We start from the raw sequence: 27,246 nt of genomic DNA, 5'->3' as shown, positions 1-27,246 counted from the left end.
TACGTGCGCACTCAGAGCTCCGGGATGTGCGAGTTTACCTTGAGCCTGAGCCATGCGCATGCGCACCCCTGGTCAGCAGCGTAAACGCCGCAGTTGTACCGCTGCATGCGTTGACATATGGAGCAGTCCCGGTGATGGAGTGACATGGGAACTTGATCCCATGGCCGCATTCGAGAGCATCACTGACCTATTCATTTCACTGGGACATGTATGGTCAATGACGATTAGATGATAAATTGCAATTGCTCGCAAGCACACGAGATGAATTGCATTCTACAGATGGGCACGCGAATAAATACGGTCGACACAGGCAGGCAGAACAGACAGGGCTATGGAAGCAAGCACACAAGAGTAACGCCGTCCGGATCCAAAGAATAATGTAGATGAAGCGCAGACAGATGGTGGGTGGAGGGTGTAATTAAGTATGCACAGATGACCGGCAAACAATGCCCAGGCGAAAGATGATGGTGATGCGATAATATATGTATATCCAGAGTGAAACGAAATCCCACACAAGCAGAAACAGATAAAGCTCCTCCACCTCCGGGTCGGAATCGAAATCTTATATGCAAGAATGTACGAGAAGGAGATGAGGACCGCGAGGGTCGTTGGATGAGGGATACAGGATGAGCAGGTCAGCATGGATACAGAGGTGCCACGAAACACGAGGGGTGGATGCGATGATGAGGGTGGAATGGGTGTGCGAGGCTTTGAGATGGATGTGGAAGTCTAGAAGTACAGCCTGCGCAGGGCGTTGGAGCACGGAATGCCCTAAACGATGCGCAGCATTGGCGAGCGACAGGCGGCGCAGGAGGGCACGTCCCACACGTTGGGGACGTCGGCGAGAGCGAGACTGGAGAGCCCTTCAAGTTTGGGTATCGATGTCGAGGTCGACGTTTGTGGGCACGCCAGAACAGCATTTGGCAACTACGAACCAGGTATAACACCAGATCCGCAAGGGTCAAGGAAGGGCCCAAGAGGATGAAGAGACAGGATCCTAGAGGCTATCACCAGCAGTCCGGTATATCAGGGAGTTGCAGAGCAGGGTGACCAGGGGGCAACTTGGAGTTGGTCCTCCAGTCGGGCAGACGAACAAACCCTCGGTAGCCTTGATACCCAATGTCCTTCCCAAACTCCTTGATCATCGAGCGTCCAAGCAGACACACCCAGCCGATGCCCTCTCCGTTGATACACTGGCCCGGCCAGAACAGCTCGCCCTCGTCATCCTCAAAGTCGGGCTCGTACTCCTCGTGCTGCTGCAGCGTCGTCTGTATGACACGCGCGAACGTGATTGGGAAGTGCTTCGCGAGTATGGGCAGGCTAAGCTTCGACTGGTACGATTCCACATTCTTGATGGCCCGGTGCAGTTGCTCTGCCTGCTGCGACACGGCTTTGGCGACGTTTCCCCGCAAGGGAAGTGTTATAGTCTGAAGGATCGCGGGAGGCGACGCAGTAGACTTGAGCACGAACTGATCGAGATCTAGCATCGTCTTCGGTTGCTCTGACCCTGATGACGAGGGGGGCGTCCTGATAGACGATTGCAACGGGGTGCCTTCAGCACGATTGGCCGTCGGAGTAGAGCTGGCGCTCCCGTTGGCAGTGGGTGCTGGGGATGGCAGCTGGGTCGGAGGGTCACGAAGATGACGGAAAGCAGGATTGTTCTTTAACGCAGACTCCCGTGTTTCATTCAAAAGTCTTCGATGCTCAGCATTCGCCGTATCGTCGCCTTGCTTCGCCAACTTGCCCATTTCATATCGCACATAGTGTCGCGAGCTGAGTAGCGCATTGCGGGATTCGATGAAGGCCCGTACCATGTGCCTGGTACGATGAATTCAGTAACAGACAGCAGACATAAATAATTTCGAGACGCACACAAGTCCTACCAACGCTTCTTCCCTTTCCCCGGCGTTGAACCCCCCCTTACCCACGTGTGACTCGCACCAGTCCAGAACGCTGCCGATCGAGGTCCACGCGGCAGTATCTGTGTGTCGTAGCGGGTACTCTCTGCACCACATTGCATATACAAAACAGAGAATAGCGTGGATGGACTCCAGAAAAGCTATCAACGCCCCATGCTTGTGGTAGGACGAATCAGGGGGTGGAGGGTGTTCCAAGGGTTTGAAGTGGGAGTCAGAGGGCGGACGCATGGAGTTATGCCGTGCTGCGCAGGAGTTCTTGAGGAGGACTCCCCAGCCATGATAAAGTTCGCTTCGCTTTGCCCATATGGGATCGTTCTTGGCCGGACAACCGCGTCGCGGACGCCTAACTGGGACGAAGGTCGATGTGAACGCCGGCTGCGCGACCTTGTAAGTGCGTTCCTCGCCCACTTCGCCGTCTTCAGTCGGATCGGTGCGCACGGCTCGAGTGCTGTCGGTAGCCACACTCGACACACGAGGACGCTTTGGGTAAGAGGTGGATGTAGAGGCCTCCGCAGGGGCAGGCTGTTTTCGCTTGGTGCCTCGCGCGGGGCTGCTGCTTCTCGACGCTGGTGGTGAAGGGGGTAGCTCCGGCGGGAGCGGGACCGACAATGGGCCGAGGATCTGTGAAGCGGTGAGCACTGCTATACTCGCGAGTTCATGGATGCGGGTAATGACCTCGAGTGCTCTGAGCAGATCTTCTCTTGTTACCCTGCTGTGGACAACGGCGGTGAGAACCTATGACGACGTGCACGAGGCGACAGGGTGGTGCTCACCGTTTCTTGGACTTGCGCGCGTTCGTCGTGCGCGACGAGGAGGACGAGGACTCGGATGGCGGCATCGGCGACGGGAGACGACGATGATGGTAGGGAGAGAAAGAGGTGCGCGAGGGCAAGGACGGATTCGGCGGAAACAAGAGTCGAGGGAACCGCCCACTCCGCCACTCGCTACTAATTACCACTCCCTCGGTGCCCACACTCGCTTAGGTAAGCTATCCTAAGCGGTGGCCCGTGACGGATGAGTCACACCGTCACGTCGTCGCTAGCCAGCTTTGATCTCTCCTGGCATCCGCCTTATTATCCATTGTCTGGTGCGACACAATCGTACCCCATTGTTCGCTGCTCGCTACCGCGCTCGCCGTCGTGGCCGACGACTTGCACAATACGCTGCTTTTCGCCGACCACAGCGGCCCAGGCTCGGCGACAGGCCCGGATCGATCTGCCTGCTCACGGTTGGAAATGGAAGGAGGCCCGTATGCTCCATCCACCCGGGCCCTAATTCCACACCCTCTGTGACTCCATTCCGCGGCCTTCGTCTGTTCATAGCCTGCTCGGCCTGCTCGCTGTATGTGACACAGATTCTACCAATGAAGACGCATAACCTGTGCGAACCATCTCAGCTCTAATGCGCCGGCCCTTTCCGTGCGCCGGATTCATTACTCGGTCTGACTCTGTACAGCATAGGTTATGGCGTCGCCGCTGGAATTCCTCCGGAGCCCTGTGGCGATTTCCTAGTCTAAATCCTGACCGCGTCCCGCTATACCAGGTCAGACTGGCATGACGTCGACCCCGTTCTGTACTAGCGTCGCGCTCCATAGTCCACCCCGGTGATGGGGACGCACATTCGACGACCCTCTCCTCCAGCGAAGCATACCGCCTTCGTTCTGTTACATCATCCAAGAACTCAATGGAACTCGAATACCTTCGGGCCTCGATTCCCTCGCCCTCGTAAATACGGCCCTGCACATCCAATTGAGCCGTTTCTCCACACACAACACAGTACAGCACAACGTCCACTCGGGTTTGGAGCCGATCCCCGTGTACAAGTCATTCCAATATGGATTGGTGGTAAATACACATTGATACACATCTTCTGGGTTTGGGTGGGACTTGCCGGAACGAGATGCTTTCGGCCCGCATTCGATGATTGCGCTTTGAATTCCCCGGCAAGGGCGGCAGCTGCCTCGAGTAATCCGTAGGAAAGTCTCGAAGCTCCTGGTAGCGCACTGTGCAGACGTACAGCGCATGTGCGTGCCCAGGTGCATGCGCCATCTAATCCGCGCAGCTGCGTACCGGGCCTACATACAGCTGACCGCTGCATGAGGTTCGTGCCCAGTTGCATGACCACCCCGCTTGTCATCCCCGCTAGTACCGCCGCGAATTCGATAGACACCGCGAGTTGCATATGTAGGCAATCCTCGTCCCAGAGACAGAAATACGCACCTCTATCCAAGAATACCGCGAGGAACGGCAGGTGTGGTTTGTGAACCTGGATCTTATCGCATTGCCTTTTCCATCCACTCCACAATTCGTTTTGTGATCTAAGCGAGTGGGTTTCACAAAGGCCCGATCATTTCCGATCAGGGACAGGCCATGCCATTTGTTCCCGCCCACGTGCGCATCTGGCTGTGGCCTTTGCGACGCGAAAGGTTGGCCGTCTGTCGTTTCATCTCGCAAGAGCGGTGCGCACTGCGCAGACGCTCGCCCCGCAATCGAGGATACGGTGTGCAGCGCGGCCTCGAGCAGCGAGTCGCAGAACCGCATATTCCGTCATGGGAGAACTAGGGAGAACCCGCCTATCGGGACCGAGCCGAGTTTACCCCCTCAGCGGGGAAGCCCGACGCAGTCGCGACAATGAGCCGTCTTGACGTTGTGATGCATCATCACGCGCACGATCCCAGCTAATAACTCTGAGGAGAGCGCGCCGCCGGCATATCTGATGTCCGACAACTGTGCAGTGATTGCGTTACTACGGGAGTCGCAACCTGCGCAGTCAAGGTAAGCCCGTGCCAAGGTCGCAGCATCCCGCTCGCAACAGCTGATTGAGCAGCGTTGGTCAGCTGGGATCGCTGCAAAGAACGGGTCGGTGAACGCCCCATTTCCATTAAGTAGGTGCCAGTGGGCAAATCAACCGGTCAAAGACCGGTGGAAGCAATGAAGAGTTTATTTATATTTGCACACCGATGTTCCCGAGAGAAAAACGCCGGAGGGGTGACTCTGTATAGCATGCGTCCAAAGGGGGCAGTACTGGAGAGGAGCGGGTGACCGTCCCCAGCAGAAAGCAACCGCACGACCTGGAACCCCCGATGTCAGTGAGAGCGCCGGCGGGGAACTGGTCGTACCAATAAGAAATGTAGAATTGCTTCAGGCGATCAGCATGAACACCGGGAATAGCGAAGTCCAGAAGCGGAGTCTAGCTTCCTTGATGGTCTTGCGATAGTGCGCTGAGTCCCAAGCGGAGACCTGAAAGAGGTTCCAGGGTCTCGAGTCCTTCTTGACACGATCATGTTGAGATGCTCACGTTTGCATGACAGCTGGGCGAGCTCTCCCTGTACGGAGGACATCCCTGCAACACGGCATGGGCAAAGAGTTGCTGCGCAGGCCAGATGTTATGCACTGGTGCTTCCCGCAGAAGCTGCAGATATTTCAGATAGAAGACTGAATATCTTGGAAATCGTCATAAACGACGAACGCGCATCGCAGATAAAATAAGATCTGCAGGCATGATAACGTGCCAGAATAGCTCGCATCAATCACTACACGTACGTAGCACGATAGGCAGACGTACCTCCCAGATCTTTCCATGAAATGTTCTATGAAAAAGTTAGCGATTCCATTCATAGATTCCATTGGTAGCGTATTTGACACCTATCGTGGCTCAGACATATGGGGGACATCAATCTTTCATCAATGAAGTCCTCGAAGAGGCACGGCGTCAATACACGACGGACAAAGAAGTGAGACGAACAAGAGTGGGGAACGAACACCTTTCGTCGGGTGAAAGGATGAGAGGGTGTCGAGGCGCATAACAACGGCGGAGCTGGTTGGAGCGATCAAAGCCCGTGAAGTTTCAGCCAAGGACAAACAAAGGGTGGATCGCCAACCATCACCGAAATAGCAAAAATAAGCTCAAGAATTTGCCTCGTTTTCGCAGCGTGGCCAGTAGCTCAGGAGCAATGTCGCCGTGGCTGTGCTAGGTCCGTGTACTTGGGATGCGTGAATTCCGTCTTTGTAGGCAATATTCAGCCTAAGCATTGAACCTTCAGGAAGAGCAACCCTCACGATATGGACCTCCAGAGCACCAGAGGGAGATCATGACGCCGGAGCATACAATGCAAGGGGTCGCCCATGGAAAACTTCCAAAGCACCAGTAGCGGTACGTCGTTCACGGATTCAAGACAAGTACCCCATGAGGTCAAGGAAAGACGGTGCTTGCAAGGGTACAGACTTCGTGGTCATAATTCTGTAGTGCTAGGCAGCCGTAACACTTGAGAGGAACAGGCCCTTGCCAAACTCAGCAGAGATACTGGAGCCAGTGCTCCCCATCGCAAGGTAGCCTGGGCTATAGCAGGGCGTGGCGACAAAACCAAGGACCCTCGTTGGGGTTCCCGGATGCGAGCGATGACCAGTACGCGAGTCAGGGCTGCCCATCGCGCAGCGAACCAGATTGTTCCTCAGGACGAGAACAAGTACAGTATCGAACCGTCTAGGCTTCAGTTGGCACCGCATGGCCATTACGGATGATAGGATCGCACTCTTCAGTACGCTAGAGCATAGTTCAACGCCGAGGATACGCGAGAGACGACGTTGGTCAATATTCTAGAAAGTATCCCGTGCTGACTCAGCACCACAGGCAATTCAGATAGGTATATGGAGCACGTAGCATATAGTGTGTCGTAAATCGAATGAGGGACCGCAGCCTAAGTATGATCATCAGTCTACTATTCTTCTGGAAAATCATAGACTGCTTTTTGACCCCTGTTCGATGGTGTCCGACGCAGCGAAGGATGCTCTCCAGCGAAGCATGCACCGTCGAGCCCAAACCGAATGCATCAGCGAGTCCGCGATGCGCATCGCATCAAGGAACACTCTGTTGCACGCCGGATCGAGGATACAGCGAAGAATGTCGAGCAGGGTGGCGAAGGAATAAGCTCGGGTGTGAGAGCAACGGTAAGCCAAAGGCAAGGGAGAAGCCAGATCATGTTTTCCGTCCATCCAGACAGCGCACACTCTGACCTCCCAAAAGCCACTGACCTGCCGACGACCTCAAGAGGAGCTGGAGCACGAGTAAGAGGGACCGGTCCCGCGCACATACTTACCAGAGCGTCTGCAGGAACGGACAATATACAGGCCCCATGTCTCGCTGAGGAATATCGACACAGCAATAGCCCACTGAAGCTACAGCCTACGTCCCTGCCAGGGGTTGCGGCATGCCAGTGCAGTCAAGGACCGTCCAGACCAGGAGACGGTTGCTAGGCAGCCTGTACTTATATACGTGATGAACGCGAACAGTCACACAGCACGTGATCGATTTCCTGCCCTCGCGTCACATTCATCCCGGACCCGTCTATTCTCAATTGACTCCCAAGTCTTTTGCGAGACACAGATGCTACTATATAATTCATCAACGTTCTATAACTTCAGACCCAAACAACTGATCTAGGACTATGCCCAATGCTAAACTACTCTACACTATTACTCCGGACAAGATGCAAGAGAAAGAGACAGAGAAAGAAACGAGACAGAATACAGATACCAACCCTCCTACAACAACCACAACAACAACCACGCGGTGAGTAGAGTACATTCCTGTGATAGTGATGCCAGTGACAAAAATCCGAGACCCAGAGATAGATAGGAATAGAGATAGAGATAGATAGAAGGATAAGCATGCAATTAAGCCCCGCACCCGTTCACTTATTACACCTCAACACCAGCGGAGGCCGTCTTCGTCTTCGGCCTTGAGCTCTTTGCCTTGCTCTGCGAAGCCTTCGCCGCCGCCTCGCGCGCCTTCTGCGTCGGCCGCCGCGCACGCGCCGCGCGTGATCCGGCCCTAGCAGTGGTGTCAGGCACAGGCACCTCCTCCACAACGTTGATCTCCTCCTCAACTTGAGCTTCCTCCACCGCGCCAGCCTCGGAAGCAGCGACCTCATCCGTCCAGGATTTCACCGTCTCCGCCTTCTCCAGCCCGCGCGGGAGCTGGGGCAGGTCGGGTTCGTCCTCCGTCGCGTCCGTGTCGACGGGGGGCGCCTTGGCCTTTCCCTTCCCCTTCGCGGTCTTCTTCCCCTTGGGCTTGCGCGCGTTCTTGGTTTTGGTCTCAGGCTCAGGCTCAGGCGCGACGACCTCCTCCTCTCCCTGCTCTTCGATAGCCTCCAGCTTCTCCGGCTCAGGCGTCTTAACCCCCTCCACCACTCTCTTCAAATCAGGCGGCATGCTATTCACGAGCGTGCTCGACTTCGATGTGAATAAAGTATTCTCGCTCGCGAAGCGCGCCGCCTCGGGCTTGACGTCGTTGGCTGCTTGGATGCGCTTGCTCTGGCGCTTGGGGGCTTCGGTGGGTTTGGGTGCCTGAGATTTTGTAGTCTTGGGTTTCTTCGGGGAAGGCTTGGGTTTGGCGGCGGGAGTGGGCTTGGGCTTCTCAGCGGCGGGAACAGGGACGGCGGCGGGGGTAGCTGCGAGGACGGCAGCAGGTGCAGCGGTGGGTGCAGGCCGCGGGGCGGAGGAGTGCACAGGCAAGCGCAGCACGACCCTGCCAGGAGCCGGGGGCGGTGGCGGCGGCATCAGCACCGCCGACTCCGTCTCTACGTCTATGTCCTGCTCCTGCTCCTCCTGCTCCTCCTGCTGCTGCTGCTCCTCCTCCTGCTGCTCCTCCTCCTGCTCCTCCTGCTCGGGCTTTCGCGTACTCCGTCCCTTCCTTGCGCCCTTCTTCATCGTCAGCTTCGCCGGGCGTCTCCTCTTCTTCTGCGGCTCCCCCTGCAGCGCACCGGCCTTGCGCTTCTCACCCGCGCGCGTCCTCGGCGTGCCCTTCCACCAGGTCGGCGGCACCCCGTCCGTGCACGTCGCCTCCCGTGCCTCCAGCTCCTTGCGCTGCTGCGCCCGCTCGCCGGCCATCGCGAGGTTGACGAGCACGTCCGGCAGGCCCCAGAACTCCGCGAGGCATACATCCCGCGACCGCTTATCTGTGGCAACAAAATGATGAAGTAAGTAAGTGCGCAAGGGAAGGAGGGAAGGGGAGGCGGGTACTCACTGATCTCGGCGTTGAGCCGGTCCAGGGTGTCTTCCTTCCTGTCGACGTTCCAGAGGACCCAGTACGCGAGCCGCCGGCGGTCTTGCACCGAACACAGCGCGCACAGTGCGAACAGCCCCGGGTCCTCCGGGGGCGGGGGCGCGCGCTCAAGTAAGTCTTCTGGGAAGAGCATTCCCTCGTCCGCCTCCTCCTTCGCGTCCGCCGCGACCTTGTCAGTTGTTCGAAGCCATGCGAGCACTTCTGGATGGTAGCGAGTTCTTTTTCCGTCGAAATTGATGCCCGGCGCGCGGTCGGGGCGCAGAGGGTAGGTCGACGCCACGGGCTGGAGCGGGAAGCCGTTCGCGTCGTGCGAGGGCGTCTGCGCCCATGTGAGGTCGCGCCTGATAGCGGGGACGGGAGCTGGTGCGTGTGTTGGGGGCTGGGGGTCAGGGGTGGAGATGGAAGCAACGGGCAGGGCAGTCGAGGCAGACGGAACAGACGGGGAAATGGTTGCCTGCGCAGGTTGCCCGCGCGGGAGAGCAGAGACGGGATATTGTAACATTGTCGCCTGTTCGTTTAGTAGCTGCTCGGCGACCTGCGCAAGAGACTTCATTTTCTCGCCCTCGGGCTGCAGAGTCGCGTAAGTGGTGTTGGGAGCGGGCGGGGGCGGAGGCGGGTTGTAGAGCGCATTCCGAGGAGAGGAAAGCGCGGACCACCTGCGCGCAGTCTCCTCGGCGGACAGTCTCTGGGCAGCCGTAACAAGGAGCTTGTATACTTCCATGTTATAACACGAAATGTCGGATTTCCTGTCGCAAATCTGTCGAGTTGTCGCAAAGCGCGTACTGTGGCTAGGTTTTGTACAGCTTCCCGTCAATAGACGGATGTCGCGTCGGTCGCGTGGCGGGATAGTATGTACGCGTAGGAATGTACAAAGAGACGCAGCGCGGGCGTGGGGGGAGTGCACAGCAGCTGGTGGCGAGGGGATAGACTTAAATGCAGGAGCCCGGCCAAAGCGTCGAAGCCTGTCTATGCCTAATCGGGCCTTCGTCCACGTGGGATCAAAGCGCTGCCCGCCCCTTTGTCCGCCGTAGCAACCGCTCTTATCGATGGGAGCGATTCAGGATTCAATCATCCAGAGTATTGCCTGAAGCTGCCGTATTTCGCGGCGCCGTCGCACGAGACAATGGGCGCGGGTGCGCGAGGCGCTGTTGTGGGTGGTTGTTGACCACGACGGAGGCAGATCGACGACGCGACGCGACGCGCAAATCGATCTTATCAAGATCTGGCTGTCGGTCCCGGCGCCCCGGCACTTCTCGCCAGCGATGAAAGCAACTCCAAGGGCGGTGGAGGCAGCATGAAAGGACTGCAAGCCCTGTCTCGCGTATCTGGACATTGGATGCTGGACCAAGGAAACCTTCGCATGCGTGTCGACTCTTTGTGCATAGCACTAGTCGGGCACTGCATGAAAGGGTGTCTAAATGGCACGAAAGGGACTCATTCACTGCCCATCCCACATCCCACCATACTCACCCCTCTCTAATGCTCATGCCTCTTAGCCCTTCCAGTACTGCTTTCCCCAGCAATCCTTGATAGAGTGTATTTCAGTCAATAACTCCCAAAGCATAGATAAGAGCAACATAACATGATGCACCTGGTGCTTACATCACGTATGTCAGGGCACTGTTACAGCCCAGTGCACGGATGAGACCGTAATGAGAGTGTTTCTGCTGTGTTAATTACCACAGAATTTCAGGAATAGGATGATGCCCCACAATTGGAGTTATGCATCACTTTTGGAATAGAATCACACTATTCCATGAATAGCATTCTGTGGTAATTACCACAGCAGGTACACTCTATTGCGAGTCCCAGGTGAAGTGGAGGAAGGCATAAGGAGAAGGGTCAATGGAGAAAACACACCATCTCATGGCTTAGATCCGCCAGCCCGACAGGCAGTGCAGTATCTATCTGGGAAGTCATACATGTAAATGCCTTGCATTGAGCAGCACCGCACGACTCTTCATCTCTAAGTCTGCGCAACTAGAGCAAAGTTGAATCTGAGTCGACTCGAAGTTCAAAACCGCGTCGGGTTGCCCGGGGAATAAAGTATTAACCGACACTCGGTATTCGGTGGCTGTGAAGCCCTCCATTATGATACGGCATCCTATCACAACGCACTCATCCACGAGCACTGCAAGACGTTTATGTAGCCTAATTACGGCAATAATATAGGACAGTACGTGATGGAGACGGTCAGCAAATGCGGCTTCGAGGTATTACAATGCATCAAAGCAGACGGGAAACGGATGTGAAGAGTAAACCGGGTACGAATGCAAACGAAACCGGAGAGAAAATAAATCAGCCTGTATCGTGAGCAAAATCTTAAGGAGATTAGCGTAGCCGTAATTGCTCAAGCGATGTTGAATGGGAGAGGGAAGGACCAGCAGATGGGTGCCGGGAATCAGGTTGAGTCACCATACGTGCGTGACGGACGCGAGCAGTCACATTTCACGTGCCTTGTCCTCCTCACGCTTCAGACGCGTCGATCCTCCTCAGCCTTACTCCAGCTAAGATATTGCGAGACACAGAAGCTACTATATATTTCATCAACGTTCTACAACTTCAGACCCAAACAACTGATCTAGGACTATGCCCAATGCTAAACTACTCTACACTATTACTCCGGACAAGATGCAAGAGAAAGAGACAGAGAAAAGAAACGAGACGAGACGAGACGAGACGAGACGAGACAGAATACAGATACCATCCCTCCTACAACAACAACAACCACGCGGTGAGTAGAGCACATTCCTGTGATAGTGATGCCAGTGACAAAAATCCGAGACCCAGAGATAGATAGGAATAGAGATAGAGATAGATAGAAGGATAAGCATAGCAATTAAACCCCGCACCCGTTCACTTATTACACCTCAACACCAGCGGAGGCCTTCTTCGTCCTCGAGCTCTTCGCCTTGCTCTTCGAAGCCTTCGCCGCCGCCTCACGCGCCTTCTGTGTCGGCCGCCGCGCACGCGCCGCGCGTGATCCGGCCCTGGCAGTGGTGTCAGGCACAGGCACCTCCTCCACAACGTTGATCTCCTCCTCAACTTGAGCTTCCTCCACCGCGTCAGCCTCGGAAGCAGCGACCTCCTCCGTCCAGGATTTCACCGTCTCCGCCTTCTCCAGCCCGCTCGGGAGCTTGGGGAGGTCGGGTTCGTCCTCCGTCGCGTCCGGCTCGACGGGGGGCGCCTTGGCCTTTCCCTTCCCCTTCGCGTTCTTCTTCCCCTTGGGCTTGCGCGCGTTCTTGGTTTTGGTCTCAGGCTCAGGCTCAGGCGCGACCTCCTCCTCCTCCTCTTCCTCCCCCTCCTCTTCGATAGCCTCCAGCTTCTCCGGCTCGGGCGTCCTAACCCCCTCCACCACCCTCTTCAAATCAGGCGGCATGCTGTTCACGAGTGTGCTCGACTTCGACGTGAACAAGGTGATCTCGCTCGCGAAGCGCGCCGCGTCGAGCTCGACGTCGCTGGCTGCTTGGATGCGCTTGCTCTGGCGCTTGGGCGCTGCGGTCGGCTTGGGTGCCTCAGCTCTTGTAGTCTTGGGTTTCTTGGGGGAAGGCTTGGGTTTAGCGGTCGTAGCGGCGGGAGTGGGCTTGGACTTCGTAGCGGCGGGAGTGGGCTTGGGCTTCGCAGAGGTGGGAGTGGGCTTGGGCTTCGCAGCGGCGGGAACAGGGACGGCAGCGGGGGTAGCTGCAAGGACGGCAGCAGGTGCAGCGGTGGGTGCAGAGGAACGCGCAGGCAAGCGCAGCACGACCCTGCCAGGAGCCGGGGGTGGCGGCGGCGGCATCAGCACGGCCGACTCCGTCTCTACGTCTACGTCCTGCTCCTGCTCCCCCTGCTCTTTCTCCTCCCCCTGCACGGGCTTTGCCTTGGCCTTTCTCGTCCCCTTCTTCATCGTCAGCTTCGCCGGGCGCCTCCTCTTCTTCGGGGGCTGAATCCCTGTACCTTCCGCCCCGTCCGCCTTCCGCTTGTTCTCCCTGCTGCGCGTCTTCGGAGTCCTCGTATGCCACCACGCTGGCACAAGGTGTGTAAAGTCTCTCTGCGCCCTGTCGAGCACGTCGTGCTGCTCCTTCCGATGGTGGACCCACGTGAGTATATGCCCGGGCGTGTCGAAGAAGCTTGTCACCACTATCGTCTTGGGCCAACTGTCTGCACGCGTCACCGTCAACTCGGGGTATATTAACTATGTATGTATGTGCTCACCGAGCTCGCGTTTGATGCGGTCAAGCGTGTCGTCCCGCCTGTCGATGTTGAACAGCACCCAGTAGGGCAGCCTGCGGCGCTTCTCTGCCGCGCGCAGCGCGCACAGAGTGAACAAACCCGAGTCCGCTGGCGGCGGCGGCGCGCGCTCAATCAAGTCCTGCGGGTAGAGGTGCCCCTCCTTCGCCTCGCCCTCTGCCTCCTCCGCCAACTTGTCGACCGCGTCGAGCCAGGCGAGCACCTCCGGGTGGTCTCGCGTGCGCTTTCCGTAGACGTCGACGCCGGGCGCGCTGTCGGGGCGCTCGGGGCGCGGGGGCGGGAGGCCGCGGGCGTCGTGCGAGGACGTCTGCGCGCGTGCCATGTCGCGCCTGACAGCGGGAACGCGAGCCGGGGCGGGCGTCGGCGGCTGCGTGGTAGGGATGGGAGCTGGGGGCTGCGTGGTAGAGGAGGCGGGCGCAGACGGGGGAGTGGTTGCCCGCTGGTCACGTTGCCCGCGCGGGAGAGCAGAAACGGCGTAGCGCAGCATCGCGGCCCGCTCGTCCAGCAGCTGCTCTGCAGCCACTGCAAGAGCCTTCATTTTCTCGCTGTCAGACTGCAGAGTCGAGAAGGTGGTGTTGGGGGCGGGCGGGGGCGGAGCCGGGATGTAGGGCGCGACGCGAGCAGAGGAAAGCGCGCACAGGCTGCGCGCGTCCTCTTCCACGGATAGCTGCTCAGCAGCCATAGCAAGTAGTTTGTAAACCTCCATGTTGTAAGGCAGGATCTCGAATTTTCTGTCGTAAATTCGTCGAGTTGTCGCAAAACGCGTATTGTGGCTAGGATCCGTGCAGCGTCCCGTGAATAGGCAATAGCAATGCAGATGTCGCGTCGGTCGCGTAGAGGAATAGTATGTACGCGTAGGAATGTACAAAGGGACGCAGCGCGGGCGTGGGGGGAGTGTACAGCAGCTGGTGGCGAGGGGATGGGCTTAAATGCAGCAGCCCGGCCAAAGCGTCGAAGCCTGTCTATGCCTAATCAGGCAATCAGACGGCGTCAGCCCACGTGGCGTCAAAGCGCTGCCCGCCCCTTTGTCCGCGATATCTGCTTAGCAACCGCTATCGATGGGAGCGGTTCACGCATCGTTCATCATTCTGGTTCGATGCTGCTGTAATTTGCGGCGGCGTTGCGCGGGACGGTGGGCGCGGAGGCGCGCGCGCGTCGTGGGCGGGCGCGGGTTGTGGGTGGTTGTGGACGGCGACGGAGGCAGATCGACGACGCGACGCGACGCGACGCGCCAATCGATCTGATCAAGATGTCCGATCCGCGTCGTCGGTGCCGGCGCGCCGGCTGCTCGTCACTACTCCCGGCGATGAAAGTAAGGACGGCGGAGGCAGCATGAAAGGACTGCGAGCGCTGTTTCGCCACTGGAGGACAGGAACCTTCACCCGCCCCTCTCTTTCTTTGTGTATAGTGCGCTAGTCCGGCGCTGAATGAATAGTATCTGAGACATTGCACGAAAGAAATTGTTCGTGCATTCTCGCTTCAGCCATCCCGCTCCTGGGCGCGGGCGATGGGGAGGATGGCGACCAACCTGATCGCTCTGCGAGGGCACTGTACAATATGTGGATAGACAGCTGACGGAGCATGGTGTGTTTAGTAACCTGATAATAATGTAAACCTGTAAAGGGAGGATAAGGGTGGGTGAAGAAAAAGTGCTAGCTGCACGATCCTAGCTAGAATGCTGCGAATGTCGAGGTCGGCGAGTAACGCCGTCCCATCTGTCACTCCTGCTCAACGCAAGACAACGGACTTGCTCTCCGCAAACTCCGAGCGGCTCCTTCCTATTCCCTCCTGCTATATTCGCGCCTCCCATCCCAGCCCACATCCAAGTATCCTCCCATTTCGCAAATCCTCGAGGGGCGCAAACCTCCCATCAAACCCTCAACCCGACCCGACTCCCCAGACACCCTCGCCCTCCCGCTCTTCCCCCGCCTCCCTCAGGCCCCCAACCGCCCTCCCCCAGAGCCCCAAATCCAAATCCGGCGCCTCGACGACCAACACAGCCCTGAGCACCCTGCCCTGCCCACCCCCCACGCCATCCCCCTACAACAGCACACCCCAGTCAACCACCGCAAACGAAAACGCGAACAGAAAAAATCCACCTCAACGCGCTCAAAGTACCCAAGAACCATGACGACCTCCTTCCCGGCCCGCGCCCACCCCTGGCGCCGGGACGGGTCGAGACAAACGCTCACGTCGACCACCAGCGCGGCCCGCCCCTCCGCGAGCACGATGCGCGCAGCCGCCGCGTCGTAAGTCAGAACCCTATCGCAGCCCAGTGTCAGTGTCAGCCCGCAATCCAAGGTAAAGTGCAAGTGCAAGGAAGAGTGGAGGGAAGCCGGAAGAAACGCACCGTCCCGCAACCCTCACTTTCCGCCCCACCATCTCGTCCCCCAAGTCCGCCAGCCTAACGGGCAGCGCAGCGTCCGTCTGGGGAGGCATGCGTATACGCGTTCAAGTCACATCAGCGTTGGCCGAACGAGTCGACTTCAAAATTGAAAACACGCGACGCGTCCGGGAAATAGAGTAAACCCCGACTCTCACGATCGACGCTCGGTATTCGGTGGCTGTGGCGCAGTGCGCGGACAGGTACAGCCCATCATACGCAGCTGATTACAACACAACACACGGATCCACATTACAACACATTATGTAGTCTGATTACAGCAAACATACGCGAAAAGTCCACAATGCAGAGTGTCAGAAAATGCGACTTGGTAGGGGTATCAAATGCAGCAAACCACACGAAACATGCAACGAGCGAACCGAGCACAAGGACAGAAAAATGCAAATCCCGCGCGACCAAACCGCCCTCACCCCCTCCTCGCCCGCCTCAACACGCCCTCCAGCTCCTCCAACACCCCCGCCTCTGCCACCCTCCTCTCCCCCTCCCGCCTGCGCGCCTCCTCCAGCTCCCCCCTCACCGCCTCCACCTCGCGCTCCCTCTCCCGCCTGCGCTTCCTGTCGCCCTCCTCCTTCCGTCCCGCCTCGTCGAGCCGCGCGCGCAGACTCTCGACCTCGCGCTCGAGGATGCGCACGCGGCCCGCCTCGCGTTCTCTTTGTGGGGATGGAGGGACAACGGCAGTACCTGAAGCTACGCCACCCGCGCCTGCACCCAGTGATACCGCCGAGTCCAGACACGGCACATCCCTCCCATACACCCTCTGCAACAACCTCACCGCCTCCCCCTTATGCCCCTCCCCCTCCCCCCCTCCCGCGCGCGCCAAATCCCGATGACACCCCGCCATCAACACCCACGCCGGCCTCATCTCCCGCTCACTCACACCCGCCGCCGTGAGCACTGCACCTCACATCAGAAACACCCAGTCACGTATTCGACGCACACTCACCGTCCACCATGGCAGCCACAACCGCCAGCGCCGCGCGCGGCCTCCCGCGCATGCGGTAGTGCCCGCCGGCCACCATCCAGGCCTCCCGTCCGCACTGCGCCGTCTGAAGGAGCGCGATCACGGGCTGCGGGTCGTCGCCGAGCGAGTCAAGGTCCAGGCTGATGCGTTCCCCGCAGATGGTCAGGACGATATGCGCATTGGAGCAGGATGGAAGGGAAGCTGAAACTGAGGGGGGATCCAGATGGACGGGGATGGGTGGCGGCGACGCGAGGAGCGCTTGCGGAGATAGAGAAGACAACAAAGCTGTTAATGACGAAGAAGGGATATCCAGCTGCGCCCGACCCGCGTTGTCCTCCGGCTCCGCGAGGTCGACGTTCGGAGCAGCCCTGAACGCGTTAGACGAGAACGGCGGTGGAGAGTCCCCCCACCCTTCCACGCTCTCCTGCCCAGCCCTGCTCATCTCCTCCCTAGCACCCAAATACCCCACGCTATTCCTCCCCCTCCCCCCGCCCCTCCTTGTACGCCTCCTCACCGGCCCCACCGACGACTCCCGCGAAGAGGGCGAAGCCTGCCTCGAAGCGCCCGCGCCCGCCCCGCGATCCAGGACGCGCCGGCAGCGCTCGACGAGCTGGGGCACCATCGCGAGCGCGTGCACGCTGAGGTGGTGGTGCAGCTTGCCCAGGGCGCGCGCGCGCGCGACGCCGGACGCGTGGGCGAACTCGACGAAGAAGTGCTGCTGCGGGGACTTGTCGCTCCGCCAGGGGTGGATGCCGCGGCTGCGGGGCGGCGGGGTCAGTATATGCATGTGCGCGGTACGGGGAGGGGAGCGCACATTTCGCCACACTGGGAGAAGAGGACGCGGATTTCGTGGAGGGAGCGGTTGCAGTCGACGTCGACGACGCGGGCGACCCAGTCTGTGCTGCTCGTCGTCGCGGACATTCGAGGTCGAAGGAGATGAAAAGGGAAGAGCGCGCGGGGCAGGCTATATGCGCCCCGCTCCAAGCAGAAGCGGCAATGGCATTGCCTGAATGGGCTTGAGTGAGAGGGCAGGGATTGTCCGTGGTGGTTTAGCGCACGTCGGGAGGGGCTTCGAGAAGATCCGAGTGCAGATTGCCTGCGAGTGGACGCCTTCTGAGTTCAGTAGAGTGTATCTGCTGTGGTAATTCGCGGGACGGGTGACATGACGTTTGCTGGGTTTGTGAATAATGGATGAGAACCGTGAAGGGGTGGGGATAGGCGTTGTTGTCAGAGAGATTGTGCAGCGGGACATCACTGCGCTGATGAACACCAGTCGGGCCAAAAGCCTCGTCCTTGCTGTACGTTCTATACTTGCAATTGTGCAGACGATAGCAACCGCGCGTTGCATGCGCACACCGCCTTTCGCCAAGGGTATTTATACTCGGCGGGTCTTGCACCTACTCGTCCACAGCCTTTCCTCATTCCCTTCATTCATTCTCTCCCTTGCTTTTCTCTGTCCCGGTGCAGGATCACCGTGTGGGACGCTCTTATAATCCACCGACTGGCTCAGATTCATATCTTTCTCGCCACTCATGAAATATACCGCATTGGCCGTTGTCCTCGGTGCTGCATATGCATCCGCGCAGTAAGTCCCATCGCCTTTCCCTCCCCCACCCAACCAACCCCCCAAAGATCCCTCTCCTCGAGCTGCATCGCCACCCTCACCACGCTCGTCGCCGCCCCCGAATTCGCCTGCCTCAACGCCCAGGCCCTCCTCCCGCTCGCCTCCTCCTCCAGCCAGTCCATCGTCGGCCCCGTCAACCAGTGGCTGCAGGGCATGTGCGCCCAGCCGGCGTGCACCAACGACGTCGTCTCCGCCGCCGTCGCGAACGTCACGCAGGGGTGCCAGGCCGATCTGGAGGCACACGCGCTGGGCACGAGCGGGGGCGCGCTCGCCCTCGTCACGCCCGTCGTCCAGCTCGCGTACCCCACCGCGCGCCAGGTGGCGTGTCTGCAGGAGTAAGCCTCGCTTTTGGTTTGTGTGGGAGTTGGCTCATGCCGGATGGGCGTAATTAGTCAGAGTGATGGCAACGCGTTCTGCGCGACGGAGCTCCTGACCTCCCTCCAGGCGAGCGTCGGCCCGCTCACCGTCGCCAAGCTCGTGCAGGTCGCCATGGGCGTGCAGCTCACCGACCAGGGGCTCACGGGCCTCCCGCAGAACGTCACCTGCTCGGCTTGCGTCAAGCAGGCGTACAACCTCGTCGACAAGAGCTTCCCGCAGTACGCGGCCGCGGCCGGCGCGGTGCTGCAGAGCCAGTGCGGGGCGGGGTTTACTGGTGCGTGTTCATGCGCGTGGAAAGTGGAGCGGAGCTGGGTGTTGACTTTTGGGTAGATGGCGCGACGCCGGCGGGTATCGTCGAGATTGCGTCGACGGCGTCCGCGACCGACGCGTCGAAGAATAGTGGTGCGCGGGGCTTGCTGTCCACGGGCGCGTGGGGCGTTGCGGCGTCGGCGCTCGTGGCGCTCTTCTCTGCGTTTGTGGTACTGGCATAATGAGCTTTGTGCACTTTACGACATGGACTGCTAGCTACTGAACAGGGCATTGTGATACTAATGGAATGACGGGGCGTGTAATATAATCTAATGCGTGCGCGGAATATAAAGCTGGTGGAATACTGCTATCCGCTGGTGGTAGCATAAGAGGCTGCCTAAGTAACCCCGAGCCAATCAACGCAAGCTAGAGGCAGCAAGCCCGGACTCGGCTTCCTACTGGCCCCCGTCCCCACGTGGCGCGCTTCTGAATCCGCCACCTTCCCCGAGCTCGTGTTCCATGCACTGACCTTAAGCTTCCCTCCCTCCCCTACACCCCTACACCCACCGCAGCACGATGGACCCCCCTGCCCCCCGGCCGCGCTCGTTCGACCTCCCGAAGCCGGGCGCGGAGGCCGGCCTCGCGGAGTGGACGAGCCGGATCAAGGCGCTCCAGCGGCAGGTCGACGAGGACGAGGAGGCGGAGCAGCGCAAGCTCGAGGAGGAGATCGCGGCGAGCCGGCTGGCGCGGCAGAGGCGCAGCGCGATGTACCAGGGCCCGCGGGCGGAGGGGGGCACGGGTGAGTTACTCGGGATGGATAGCGCGCGCGGGCTGGTCGCTGATTCCGCGGGATGCAGGGAGGGCGGAGTCGTTGACGAAGACGGAGGAGCCGCGCGACCGGCAAAAACACCTGGACGACGCGCTGCACAGGCTCACCGCCCCCAGCGGAAGCGCGACTGCGGCGTCCCCGCCACCTTCCACGGGCCCTTCGCGGCCTGCCCCATCGCACCCGATCTCGCTCGCGCAGTTCATGGGCGGGCGCCTCGCGGCGCCGCCGCTGCGCAGGCACGCGCCGCAGGCGGACGCGCACGACCCGACGCAGTTCGCGCAGCGCTCGCTCGCGGATTTCAAGGCGCCCCACCCGATATTCGGGAGCCGCGGGGTGGCGATGCCGGGGCTGGCGGGCAAGGCGCCGTCGAGCCCGCCCGCGTCCCATGATGATACTGCTGCGCGCACAGAAGCGGCGTCGCCGCATGGTGCTCCGCGCGCAGAGGCTGCTTCGCAGCGCGAGCGAAGGGTCAGCACGCCGCCGGTGGCGAGGAGGTATGTGGAGAGGCTGGAGGTGCAGGCGCTGGCTCCGCAGAGGACGGGCGGGAGGGAGCGGACGGTCAGCACGCCTACGGGCGGCGCCCCGCTCAGGAGGGTCACGTCGCCCCGGTTTGAGCCTGAGCCAGTCAAGGAGCCGCCGCGGCACCCGATATCGCACTCACCCGCCCCTGGACGACGCTCGACGACTCCTTCGAACGGGAGGATTACGCCAAGTGCACCACTGAAATCGCCTACATCGCCTACACCGTCCAATGCATACAGTACACCTTCGCGTCCATTCACGCCAGCACAGTCGACACCCTCCGTCACATCTTCCCCCTCCACGCCGAGCAAGACACCCATCACCACCCCGTCCCTTGCGCGCCCCAAACAGCCCGAGCCGCCCAAGCCCTCAGTGTTCGGCCCGCAGATCGTCCCGTCACCGAAACCCTCCCCGGCGTTCCTGCGCCCCCCGCCGGAGAAGCAGCCCACGCCGAGCCTCAGCCGGCTCAAGGGCCGCGGCTTCGTGCAGAGCATGGTCAAGGTGAGCAGCGAGCTCTCGCAGCAGGCGACCGGCTCGCCCACCCCGGCCGGCGGGAAGGGCGCGGGCGGGAAGCGCCTGTCGAACGTGCTGGATCGCTGGCCCGCGAGCCCCAGCCCGTCCTCGCCGCCGCCGCCGCCGCCGGCCTCCGCGCCCATGCGCAAGTCGTTCACGGCGGACCCGGCGTCAAGTCGCGATCGGGAGCCGCAGGCGAGCAAGCTCGCGGCGGCGGGGCGCTCGCTCAAGTCTGCGCCGTCGCTGCCGAATATGGCGTCCAAGGCGGCGGGCGGGGACGGGCCGGGGCTGGGCTCGTCGAATACGCTGATATCGTACATCAAGCCTATGAAGACGGGGGAATCGGCGCCACCGTCCAGACCGGCGACGGCGCCGCCGCATGAAGTTGACGAGCTGGGCATGCGGGTGTCCAGCCACCGCACGGGCGGGAGCGGGGTGTCCGGGATATCGTCAGGTTTGCCGCCTTCGTCTGGCAAACCGCTCAGTCATGTACGTCCCTTTTGGTGATTGTGTTGCAATATAGATTATATGGCTTTACTACGCAATGCCTATTCTATTCTAATTTTGATGTTTGACTTGCCGCTTGCCTCGATTCGTCGTGAGATGATGTTCTGATATATCGTCAACAGCCAACGAAAGACAGAGTGAAGTTGAGGCGAAAAGGCAAGGACGGCAAGCCTAGCAAGAACGAGGCAGCCGTCCCTGCTGCGATACCCGAGGAATCGGCTACCAATGCGCAGCGTGCTGCTGAAGCTCCTCCTATCCAAGTGGCGCCAGAGCCTCCTCAGAGACTCGAGCCACCGACCTCCAACGCTTCCCGCGCTCTCACGCCTCCAAGTCCAAGAGCGGTCTCTCCAAATGAAGAAGCGAAAGAGCGCTCCCTCTCGTCGACGTCAAGCAGAGAGGGGAGCACTGGCCGAGTCACGGATCGATGGACGAACGGCGCGGTGATTGGGGTAAAACCCCTCGCGCCTGCAGGGCGCATAAGCCCCCAGCCTCCGACGTCTCCTCAGCCCAAAGGGATGGTAGGGAGGCAAGCCCTGCCTGGGCTGGCCACCGTCCCCACTCCTGCGCCTGCGGCCAAGGACGAAAAGTCCCCAGCCCCTGGTCGTCCGAAGCACGCTCGGATTCCGAGCACGGGCAATCGAGCGACGGTTATGGACGTCGCGCAGGTGTTCAACGAGGTGCACAGCCGCGAGTCGTCCGTCTCGCCCGCGCCGATGTCGCCCTCTCCTCAGGACGCGCCTGAGCCGGAGAAGCTGCCCGAGCTGGAAGCCAAGCCTGCTCCCCTCCCGAGGGTGTCTCGGCCCCTCCCCGCCCCGCCTTTGCAGAGTCGGAAGCCGAGTTACGATAGGTACTCGGTGATTAATTTGCCTCCGCTTGAGGAGGAGAAGACGCCCGCACCGTCGCCTGCGGGTACCCTCGCTAAGAAGACTGCCGCGCCGCCATCTGACCAAGAGCCAAGTCCGACCCTTGTAGCGGAGGAATTGAAAGAGATTGAGAAAGACCAGAAAGCCAACGCTGAAAATCCAGTTGAGGTGGAGATCAAGGTTGATGAGCCTCAGCCGGAGGTTGAGAAGGTAACGGAGGAAGCGGCTCTCGAAGTCGTTCATCTCAGTAAGTTGTATCTTCCGTCTTGCCCCATTTGTCCCCTAATCCCCACCATCCCCCAGACTTCGTTGAAGATTCTCTACCCTCTGTAGACGTACAAGCGGTGCTAAAGAAGCGCGCCCCCTCTTTCAAGCCTAATCCCAACGATACCACAGTCTCCGTCGACGTCATGACCATCATGGGCAACACCGCTACCGCTGTAGGCAAAGACTCGCACATCTTTTACGACACCGAGGTGCTCGCCATCATCCATCGGTCAAAGTCGAAGACCAGCGGCCTAGTTTCTAACAAGGTGTGGGGGTGGTGCGGTAAGAATAGTCGGCTGGAGGAGAGGGAGGAGCGGAAGCTCCAGGAGTTGGCGAAACGCTACGGCACGACTCTGGTGAGTGTCGGTATTTCTTTCCGCAAAGGGCAGTATTGAGAGACTTGTTTTGACCACAGGAGAGAGTACGGCAGTACAGCGAGCCGGCGGAACTTGTCCATGTGCTCGGCGGTCGGCTGGCTATCAGACAGGTAGGTGCATACTCTCCGAGCCGATGGGACTTGTCCTGACATTATACAGGGCACGCGCGAACACTGGTCCGCCGAGAACACATGCATGCACCTCGTTCGCAGACACCACGGGCACATCTTCATCGACGAGCACGATTTGGTCAGTCCCCATCTCAAGGAGGAGCTAACGTACTCACCCCTTCCCCTCCCCCAAACAGAGCATCCGCAACCTCTGCTCGGGCTTCAGCTACTGCCTCTCCGTCCTGGGTACCGTGTACGTATGGCACGGGTGCGGCTCGCTCCCGCTCGAGCGGCAAGCGGCTCTCGACTACGCGCGGGGTCTGGCGGCTGACCCTGGGAGTGTGGTCGAGCTGGTGGAGGGCGAGAGCGACGAGGACGAGATGTTCTGGATGGTGCTGGGCGACCGCGAAGAGTACGCGCGGGCGGACCATTGGCGCTGGCGCGCCGCGGCGGCGAAGACGGACCCTAGGGTGTGGCGGGTTGATGGCGGGGATGGGAAGGACTCGGTAAGTGTTTTATTTTCTGAGCGGCTGGGGATGTAGGGTTGATGGGCGAGAGTAGGTTCGCCTAGTGGCGTCCTTCACGGATGAGGCTGCGATATCGAACTCGGTCTATATCGTCGATTGTATATGGGAGTTCTTCGTCCTCGTTGGGAGCGACGCGCGCGGGAAACGGGGGAGCATCAAGCTTGCTGTTTCGACCGCAACCGTGAGTGTTGTCGCTGCTCTTGGCTGTTTTCCTGTCCGCTGAAAGTGGATGGGTGGACGTCGTAGGAAATGTCGAGTCGCACGGCTGCGGCGAAGCCCTTCACGCCTGCAGTGCATATCGTGGTGCTGCCATCACAGCTGCCGCTCGATCTGAGGTTGAGTTTCCGGGATTTGGATGAGGAGGCGTTGGTAAGTCATACCGGCCAGGTTGGTTAAACTGAGTCTTCTGACCGTCTGTGATTTTCGTAGAACCACGGGGATGTCCCGAGTCATATGCACCTCCTCACCGTGGCCGAAGCCCAAGAACAGGTGAGTTGCAGTCCAGAGTGCCGTCTTAGCGGTGCTTAGGTTGTGCTATGTTCGATAGCTGGAGAAGTCTGTCTGGGAGAAGACGAAGCTTCAAGACCACAGTTTGCTACCTTTAGGTGTTGACGTTTCCATGCTATCATGAAGGATGGGTGTCTGCTTGAGTTGAGATATCATTTCGACATTGCTTGTATATCTTTATCTATCTCTTCCTCTTCGATAATCGCAATCTCTTTCGGAGCTGTGCAGTAGTGTTGAGATCTCGCTCCTATCGGCCTCGGTCGTTTGAGGCAGGAATCACCGTGGGCAAGGAAGCCCAATTGCATCTTTGACATTGACAGCCCGGTGAGTGGCCATGTTCGAGGGACCGGAAGCGACGACAGTATGGCCGCGCCGAGCTCTTGGGATTCTATGGTCAATCTATCAATCTTGCAGTGCATCCTCCATCTCGACCATACATGATCCCAGCTTACAGACGGGCCAGCGTCTCTCGGTCAGAAAATGATTGTCTCGACAGAGTTCGGGTTGAGCACGATCAAGTTGCGCTGACAGCCGTCGGGATCAGCGGTGAAATTGCCGAAGCTTTGAATTCAAGGTCAGCGACGGAAGGACACCGACTGAGTTAGGTTATAGGAATACGATGTCTGTCTGTCGTGGCTGCCGATTAATCGCGAAGGAGGCGTCAGGAGCTGTCATTCGAGTGATCCGTTCACTTTAGTTGGTGGCCATTGGAGCGCTGTGGCAAGTCAGTAGGGCGTAGTGGATGTGGGCGTATAACGAAGGCAGCACGCTCTTATTGCACGGATTCAAGGGCTCTTCGAGAGAGGTCCCGCCACAATTTGGCCCAAACACGATCAAATACCGCCTCGAGGGAAACTCCGCGACGCCATCTGCTCTTGCTTCAGGATGGCAGTCTTCCTGACATTATTGCTCTCCCGGACGTGCTCGCTTTTGGAATCGATTTGATCTAACATATCTCTCTCAGTCGACCGTGAACAGGAAACGAAGTATACGATGCCGGCTTCTTGCAACTATCACACCGGTTCCGATCTCGGACAGCTCGGATATGTTGCCACGATCTATAGCAGACTCTAGCTCAGGCGTTTGAAGTTCTTTCGTTAGGAGTATACGCATGGGAGTGATCACTCTGGATCGTCGTACGGCACTGCTAGCGGTATCTCTTGCAAGAAAGCCGGAAAGAGAGGCGTCACGTATGGGTGCAGCATGTGGTCGCATGAAGCTCTGATATTTATACCGTCAAGTGACCGCGCTCGGGCTATGGGAGAGGAAGACAGGAAGTACGCGTCCACCCGAGCGAGCAAGCTTGGAATGTTCTGCACGCCCTGTGCCGCCACCCGGTCAGCCAACTCTGGCGCTCTTCGGTTTCAGACCGCTGCTCGCTATTTATTCGGCCGTCCTGCGCTCGATCACCTGTCCTTGTTTTCTGGCTTCCTGCATGGCTTCGGCGCTGCTTCTGCGTAATTATCCCCTAACAAAGTACTTATAGCTCGCCGCTGGAACTCGCTGTTGACCAGCGCCGGCCCTCCTCGTCCCCGCTTCCCACTAGTTCTTTTCATGATGAGGTTGCCGCCGCGCACGCTCCTCTGTGCTCTCGGTCTCTCCGTCGTCGACTTGGTTCACGGCTTGCCGCTGGATTTCCCCTACCACGCACTATCGCTCCGGCAGCCCTCAGGCAGTACTCTGCATCCGTCCCCATCATCTGGTCTAACCGTCTCCCACGGCAAGAGGGATCTCGAAGAACGTCAAGACTCTGGTGGACTGCCCTCCCCCCTCTGCTTCCCCGCTCTTGGTTTCCCAAAGCCCCTGGTGCCGCCACTCGACAACACGCACTGGTGGTGCGACCCCTCGACTGAATACGCGTTTGTGGGTTTTAGCTACGAAGTGACTGACTGTGCGTGATTCTGCGTGCACTCTCGGCTTGCAGTGGAATTGACTTCGCACACAGGCCAGAGCCGGGAACGCCTCATTGAAGAGTTCCGCGACATACGTTACCATTTTAACTCTCGATACGTCCGTCTATACGGCGCCTGCGACCGGGAAGGCTTCTAGTACGCGCCTCTTCCTTATTTCGATTATCTGCACTTATCAGCGTACTCGCAGCGATGACATCGTCGCAGCAGCATGGGAGAATTCCTTGGGCGTGCACGCCCTCGTCTGGGTAAGCCGTCGCGCTCCCCATCTTCCGATCACCCAGACTGACCGCCGTCGGGCACGTTCAGTTCGGCTTCGACGGCTCCGACATCTGGATCTCGCGCCGCGACGCGCTCTTCGCGTCACTGCACGCGAACCCGCTCGCCAAGTTCGTCACGCGCGGCGTGCAGTTCGGCTCCGAGCCGCTGTACGACAACGTCCTGCCGCACCAGCAGCTCGCCGAGCAGGTGCTCCTCGCGAAGGCGAACCTCAGCAGCCTGAATATCCCGGTGACAGTCAGCGAGCTCGCGTACGGGTACCAGGAGCGCGGGGGCGCGCAGGACGTGTTGGACGCCGTGGATTTTATTAATATACATATGTTGCCGTTCTTTTCGCAGAATGCTAGTACAGGTGAGTGGAGGGTGCTTCTGAGACGGGTAGCTGAATCTGACGAGTGTGGCGTATAGCGAAAAATGCGTGGCCGTTGGTGATGAACGACCTTAACTGGTTTATCAAGCATGGCGATGGCAAGAAGATGTACTTTGATGAGGTGCGTGCTAGTCTTCCTCCCCGGCCCAGTGCCTGTGATTGAACCTACCGCGGCCCACAGAACGGCTGGCCGTCGGTGACGTCCCCCGGTGTGCAGCCAAACAGCCCGAACGCCGTCGCCGACGTCAAGAACGAGCACGTATGTATATAATCCCACTTTACCAGCCTCCAATCGAGACTCACGGCTTCTGGCGGTCTCCAGGATTATTACGTGCTCCTCGACCAGCACTGCGAAGACCTCAAAGCCGTCGAGGGCGGCGGGATCGGCTGGTTCGCGCACATCTACTCGGACTACATGGAGCCCGGGTACGGCATCTACAATAGCTCCATGCGCATGAAGTTCCCGTTCCAGCCGCGGACGGCGTGCTAGCTTGGGTTTCGCTGGTCAGCTTAATTCGGGATAGAGGGGTTTGGGTTTCCTCCGTTGCGCTTCTAACATAGACCTTCATTAGTCCTCGTACATATATCGCCTCCGCCTTCTGCATGGGCGGGCATACACTCGTTTAGTCGACCGCTCGTAATTTGCATACGTACATGTGTATTTGTAACCGCAGTAGCAGTGTCTTGAATAGCAAATACCAAAAGGTTGTTTTCGTGTCCTCCCATTGGCAGCCGTGCACGACGAGGTACAATAAATAGGAATAATGCAGCGGTAAGATAGAGTAGAATACAGTACATGTAGCATATACCCGGTGGTGAAGAAGGGGGGCGGAACAGG

General features: G+C 59.2%; 8 protein-coding genes across 8 annotated transcripts; 3 read left to right on the top strand and 5 right to left on the bottom strand.

The window, feature by feature from the left end:
* Positions 1 to 232: 232 nt before the first annotated feature.
* On the bottom strand, positions 233 to 2,365 carry GLOTRDRAFT_74095 (uncharacterized protein). The gene is made up of 2 exons (XM_007866278.1): positions 1,873 to 2,365; positions 233 to 1,818 (listed from the first exon to the last, which is right to left on the bottom strand). The coding sequence occupies exons 1-2, from the start codon at positions 2,145 to 2,147 to the stop codon at positions 1,008 to 1,010; spliced, it is 1,086 nt and encodes a 361-aa protein (XP_007864469.1). The 5' UTR covers positions 2,148 to 2,365; the 3' UTR covers positions 233 to 1,007.
* Positions 2,366 to 7,615: 5,250 nt separating this feature from the next.
* GLOTRDRAFT_92414 (uncharacterized protein) lies at positions 7,616 to 9,702 on the bottom strand (the record flags this gene model as incomplete). Its single annotated transcript, XM_007866277.1, has 2 exons — positions 7,616 to 8,874; positions 8,943 to 9,702. The coding sequence occupies 2 exons, from the start codon at positions 9,700 to 9,702 to the stop codon at positions 7,616 to 7,618; spliced, it is 2,019 nt and encodes a 672-aa protein (XP_007864468.1).
* A 2,142-nt stretch (positions 9,703 to 11,844) lies between these two features.
* Positions 11,845 to 13,917, bottom strand: GLOTRDRAFT_92413 (uncharacterized protein; the record flags this gene model as incomplete). Its single annotated transcript, XM_007866276.1, has 2 exons — positions 11,845 to 13,121; positions 13,176 to 13,917. 2 exons carry the CDS (start codon positions 13,915 to 13,917, stop codon positions 11,845 to 11,847), a joined length of 2,019 nt encoding a protein of 672 aa, XP_007864467.1.
* Positions 13,918 to 14,770: 853 nt separating this feature from the next.
* GLOTRDRAFT_137701 (uncharacterized protein) lies at positions 14,771 to 15,650 on the bottom strand (the record flags this gene model as incomplete). The annotated part of the gene is made up of 3 exons (XM_007866275.1): positions 14,771 to 15,251; positions 15,311 to 15,473; positions 15,562 to 15,650. The coding sequence occupies 3 exons, from the start codon at positions 15,648 to 15,650 to the stop codon at positions 15,090 to 15,092; spliced, it is 414 nt and encodes a 137-aa protein (XP_007864466.1). The 3' UTR covers positions 14,771 to 15,089.
* Positions 15,651 to 15,814: 164 nt separating this feature from the next.
* Positions 15,815 to 17,497, bottom strand: GLOTRDRAFT_137700 (uncharacterized protein; the record flags this gene model as incomplete). The annotated part of the gene is made up of 3 exons (XM_007866274.1): positions 15,815 to 16,509; positions 16,559 to 17,334; positions 17,391 to 17,497. 3 exons carry the CDS (start codon positions 17,495 to 17,497, stop codon positions 16,022 to 16,024), a joined length of 1,371 nt encoding a protein of 456 aa, XP_007864465.1. The 3' UTR covers positions 15,815 to 16,021.
* A 364-nt stretch (positions 17,498 to 17,861) lies between these two features.
* On the top strand, positions 17,862 to 19,195 carry GLOTRDRAFT_115322 (uncharacterized protein). The gene is made up of 4 exons (XM_007866273.1): positions 17,862 to 18,161; positions 18,209 to 18,535; positions 18,593 to 18,852; positions 18,909 to 19,195. The coding sequence occupies exons 1-4, from the start codon at positions 18,109 to 18,111 to the stop codon at positions 19,067 to 19,069; spliced, it is 801 nt and encodes a 266-aa protein (XP_007864464.1). The 5' UTR covers positions 17,862 to 18,108; the 3' UTR covers positions 19,070 to 19,195.
* Positions 19,196 to 19,403: 208 nt separating this feature from the next.
* GLOTRDRAFT_137698 (uncharacterized protein) lies at positions 19,404 to 24,096 on the top strand (the record flags this gene model as incomplete). Its single annotated transcript, XM_007866272.1, has 11 exons — positions 19,404 to 19,626; positions 19,685 to 21,180; positions 21,321 to 22,308; positions 22,365 to 22,684; positions 22,744 to 22,815; positions 22,865 to 22,954; positions 23,013 to 23,321; positions 23,377 to 23,523; positions 23,589 to 23,711; positions 23,772 to 23,831; positions 23,890 to 24,096. 11 exons carry the CDS (start codon positions 19,404 to 19,406, stop codon positions 23,971 to 23,973), a joined length of 3,912 nt encoding a protein of 1,303 aa, XP_007864463.1. The 3' UTR covers positions 23,974 to 24,096.
* A 1,199-nt stretch (positions 24,097 to 25,295) lies between these two features.
* On the top strand, positions 25,296 to 27,130 carry GLOTRDRAFT_74091 (uncharacterized protein). The gene is made up of 7 exons (XM_007866271.1): positions 25,296 to 25,740; positions 25,795 to 25,897; positions 25,950 to 26,007; positions 26,069 to 26,390; positions 26,447 to 26,529; positions 26,590 to 26,667; positions 26,731 to 27,130. The coding sequence occupies exons 1-7, from the start codon at positions 25,404 to 25,406 to the stop codon at positions 26,896 to 26,898; spliced, it is 1,149 nt and encodes a 382-aa protein (XP_007864462.1). The 5' UTR covers positions 25,296 to 25,403; the 3' UTR covers positions 26,899 to 27,130.
* Positions 27,131 to 27,246: the final 116 nt, after the last annotated feature.

This window comes from Gloeophyllum trabeum (genome assembly GCF_000344685.1).
Source record: "Gloeophyllum trabeum ATCC 11539 unplaced genomic scaffold GLOTRscaffold_00004, whole genome shotgun sequence".
Taxonomy (NCBI): domain Eukaryota; kingdom Fungi; phylum Basidiomycota; class Agaricomycetes; order Gloeophyllales; family Gloeophyllaceae; genus Gloeophyllum; species Gloeophyllum trabeum.
This window is presented reverse-complemented; position numbering and strand designations above follow the sequence as displayed.